General features: G+C 42.3%; 1 protein-coding gene across 4 annotated transcripts in view; it reads left to right on the plus strand.

The window, feature by feature from the left end:
* sev (receptor protein-tyrosine kinase sevenless) overlaps window positions 1-4,247 on the plus strand; it is a 61,177-nt gene extending 56,930 nt beyond the window's left edge. For all 4 annotated transcript variants that reach the window (XM_086985523.1, XM_086985524.1, XM_086985525.1 and 1 more), the window contains 2 exons: window positions 40-593; window positions 3,115-4,247. In XM_086985523.1, coding sequence (XP_086841649.1) covers window positions 40-593; window positions 3,115-3,978 — 1,418 coding nt within the window. In that variant the 3' untranslated portion in view covers window positions 3,979-4,247. The remainder of the gene's footprint in view (window positions 1-39; window positions 594-3,114) is intronic.
* The last annotated feature ends 6 nt before the right edge of the window (window positions 4,248-4,253 follow it).

Below are 4,253 nucleotides of genomic sequence, written 5' to 3' on the forward strand. Positions count from 1 at the left end.
TATATATATATAAGTTATATGCATTATTTACGTTTGCAGACGACGGAGTGACCCTCAGGCGCGACAAGCCTCGTCCCCATTCTATGGAACTATTGGGCTCCGTATCTTCGGGTTCATATGATGTTACTTCAAGCGCGTCAACTCACCAAAAGATGAACGCCAAGACGCTGACACTTCAACGAGCGTCCTTTGCGAACTTGCCCGATGACGAGATAGCGGGTAAGATGATTGGCCGTAATCTAAATGAGCTCACAGCTGATGCCCAAAGTGATGCAAGACTCTATCTCACTCTTTTGCCGCCAAGCACAAGCGACGGAAGCGCTGCGAACGTTACCACTGGCACCGCGTCAGAAGTATCTTCGAAAACTCAACTACAGCATCTCACGGAACGCAATCTACCACCACACGCCAACTCGTCTTCGTCTGAGACGGCCACTAACAGGACTCATGACAATAATAACCATAATAGAACCGGCAACAAAAGCGATACTATGAGCAGTGCCGTTAACAATAAAATCAATGGAGCTAACGAAAAGTTAACAAACAAACGTATCAACGAAACTCGGATTGCCGCACGCTCAGCAGAACATCAGGTAAGTTGAATCAGTCGTTTTGCTGCACAGTCACCTATAAAATATCATAGGAAGGAACCTCCTAACAGATTAACTATTTAGTGGAAATAAGCGATGCTTAAAACCCAATACTTCCAATCGATTTAATCTTCTTCGTTGTAAAATAGACTGGTATAGTATACTGGTATAGCCAAGCTGCGATGCGAATTTTCGTATGGCCAATTCATAGAATTTTCGGAATCATGGACTTCACTGAAGACGCAAGGACCCAACGAAAAATTACCTAAGCTCCTTCTTTTCAGCAGAACGTTAGGGAACGTTGTGTAATAGTTTATCATTTGAGTTGAATTAGTTCGGTACACAGAAAACAAGATATGGCATTATGTGGTTCTCCAAGCAAAATTATTTACATATTTGCACGACTAAACAGCTGGTCGTGACTCTTCTCTCAGATGCTGAGAAACTATTCTGTCAAATTGTTGAATTTTCCTTTGTAAAAAACCTTTGTAAGTTGAGTTTTCGCAAAAAAAGACGTAGCTTTTAACATGTATGAACTTCTATAGGGGTTTTCTTTAGGTGATAACATGATTATTGTACGGTCCGGGCACGACCGACTCGTTATGAGTCCTCTGCTCTGCAAACCGCTTAAAATACGTAGCATAGAATCATCCGCTTGCCAGGCTCTGGCAAGAAAAGTTATTGCGTGAGTCTATAATATATGACAGAACTACAAAACCGAAACGCGGTACATAATCGACAGTGACGCCGAAAACAGTCTGAATGACACTTGTACATACTAAACCAGAGTCATTTAACGGTCGGCTTCGTGAGGACATCCTGGCCCTAATTTTGTCGGCTGTGTAATACTCACCTTCTCACCGTATTTAACTGTGGAAGATCATAAAGGCTGCTGAGAAGTTTAGCTTGTCAAAAGACGAACGCGCACGATCCGAACAAAGGTGTTCCTTCGCCCTTTTTGCGCCTCAAATGGTCTCGTTATGAGTACTAAGCGGTTATTTTGGCGTCAATCACGGGGGGACTATAGAAGCTTGTGCAGTTCGTGCCGTCAAGTAATTTTGCACCGCAATGTAAGTTTTGCACAGTTTAGTGCCTATGGTGTTCCTAAAGCACGATATGGGATCAGGCCCATGACGTGACCCGACCCAGATGTGATGAGTGGTACGATAGTCGGGCGAATGATTTATACCAAAATCTAGCAAACGTTCTTCGATCCTCAACAGAATAGTGGTACATTGATCAATTTCGTGTCGGTTCAACATAGGATAGAACTTGTTGTTAAATTGATTCGGAGTTTTCATTTTAATCCGATTTAGTATAGTTGCAGTAAAAAATAAGTATGCTTTAAATAAAAGTTTGGTTTGAACCTTATATGCCAATATCATCGGTCTGCTATCACCACGTGAAGAGTAGATATCAGTATTTTTTTATCAGAGAACTAGTGACCACAAGTCCACTTCCAAGAACATTCCTGTGGTTCTGTCAGCGTCATGACGTTCGTATAATGTCAATTAGCTGCGGCGCACTTTATCTTCGAATCTGTCGTTGCCTTTAGATAGAGCGGCATAGTAATATTGTCCATGTGTGCACGACTCTATGCATGCTCGTGCACAGCTATATAGTCACTGGCAAGTACGTAAGGAAGCGAAAGAAGCTCGATCAAAATTAGGTATTTTACTGTCGCGTTTTTTGTTTTTTTACGATTTTCTGTAGAGTCACTGGTTCCATTGAGTCAGCGCTTTCCTTACTATATGTACTAATATTTACGTGGCAATCGGCTGCATTGTCTTTGTCGCTGGCGGTAAAATTGACTTCTACGGGGTAAAGAAAGCTCGAAGTTACACCATTAGATTTTCATTACTCATAAGCGAACAAATGGACTGTGTGCCACCCTTAAAAATTGAGCATTTTTTGCGTAACACTAACTTTGCAAAAGTTACACTAACTTTAATCTAATATTCCTACTAAAATATGGAGAGTTTTACATATATTAAAAAAAAAACTGCATTTTTTTTTACTCTTATAGGCTCCTGTGTGTTATTCTGTCAATTATGAGTATATAATAGAATTTCATAAGACCACAGGATTATAGTCAGTTTGGTCTACATTAACATAGTGTACACGTAAAAAATACTTGGGCGTATTGACATTAGCATTTATCTATATGATGGTATCATGCAATAACCTCTATCGTCAGAACGTACCGCACGTCTGCTCCGGCCGGACAATGGGATCATCTTTTGGCTAAAGGAGGCGCCAAACATATTTTAGGTAGAAGGATGGGTAGCTGATTCCTCTTGGTCAGAGTTTTCTAGCACAGTGTCGTAGGTAATGCTGATGATTACGTATCCGTTGCAGCTCAGTCTCACACGGGTCACAGCAGGTCAATCTAGCATTTGCCGTTGATAAGCGAGTTGTTACGGTACGAGAGTACGGTACGGTCGAAAATATACGCTGTCTATACAGAAGAAATAGAAGAATCTTATCTACGAACATCTCCGTATGATGTTGCTTTGAATTCTAGGTTCCGCCCTCACGCGATCATTCGATGGATCATCCTGTCCTCATCGTCGGAGGGGCCACCTTCAATCGATCTCGACCTGACAAATCTGCCACTCTTGGCCATATGACAGGCCTTAACAATCATCGCTCTTATTACAGTCAATATCCGTCTCTTAGCTGCCTCGTTGATGTCAGCAGTGGCAGTGGACATATCGCAACAGGCAGGCGCGGCTGTCCCACTTCTCAAGCAACTACTTCCAACGGCGTTAGTCAGCAGAAATCTGCCCCCCAGAATTACACCGGCTTCACACAGACCTGTCCAGTAGCAGGACTCATAATGTCATCTGCGGCTACAAAAAATTCGTCTCGAGTTACTAATGGTGCCGGCCACGGCAGCGCTTTGACTTCCCGCTGGGGGGCAACGAGAACATCAGCTGCGACCCAAGTTACAACTCCAATGTCACCCACCCGCACGCATTTGGCCGTCGGCACCACCGTTCACAATCAAGCCTATAACCACGTTTCTCACCCAGCTCAACACCAGCAGAAGCAACATCAACATTATAATAACAACAATAAGAGCAATAATAATAATCCTTCCCGATTCGTCAGCTACATTTCTGTTGGTAGTGGCGAAGCTAAATTGTCCCCTTCGGAAGTAATGCCCACTAGCCGTTCCATTAACAGTGGCAAACCCGATCAAATTCGCTGTCAACTACGCCAATTTCTAGGCGCTGCCAGTCAAAAAATGACTCCGTTAACGCGAACGCCGGCTCAATTGCACAAAGTGAATTATGAGGGGATTCGGCCCCATACGGAAACTATTTCCATCCACCAGGGGGGTGATAGCAATAACAATTCTTACCGAACGGCCTCTTGGTGCTAAATGCTCGAAGGCTTTTTTGGCGAATTGATGGTCTACGCATTGCCTTAGATGGCAAATAGAAAGCATTTTGAAACTAATTTTGTGTAGCCTTTGCGAATTAAAATTCGTCTGTCGCTGAAATTAATTCAGTTCGAATACGATTTAATTTTAAAACCTTGTATGCTTGAGACTTCGCTTCACAGTTTATTTCATATATTCTATGGGTTCAGTAATTAGGTAGTACTAAGAAATGAAATTAAAAATCTAAAAAAAAACAAAAAAAATAATAGTATATA

Source organism: Varroa destructor, unplaced genomic scaffold (genome assembly GCF_002443255.2).
Source record: "Varroa destructor unplaced genomic scaffold, Vdes_3.0 BEIS01000003.1, whole genome shotgun sequence".
NCBI lineage: Eukaryota > Metazoa > Arthropoda > Arachnida > Mesostigmata > Varroidae > Varroa > Varroa destructor.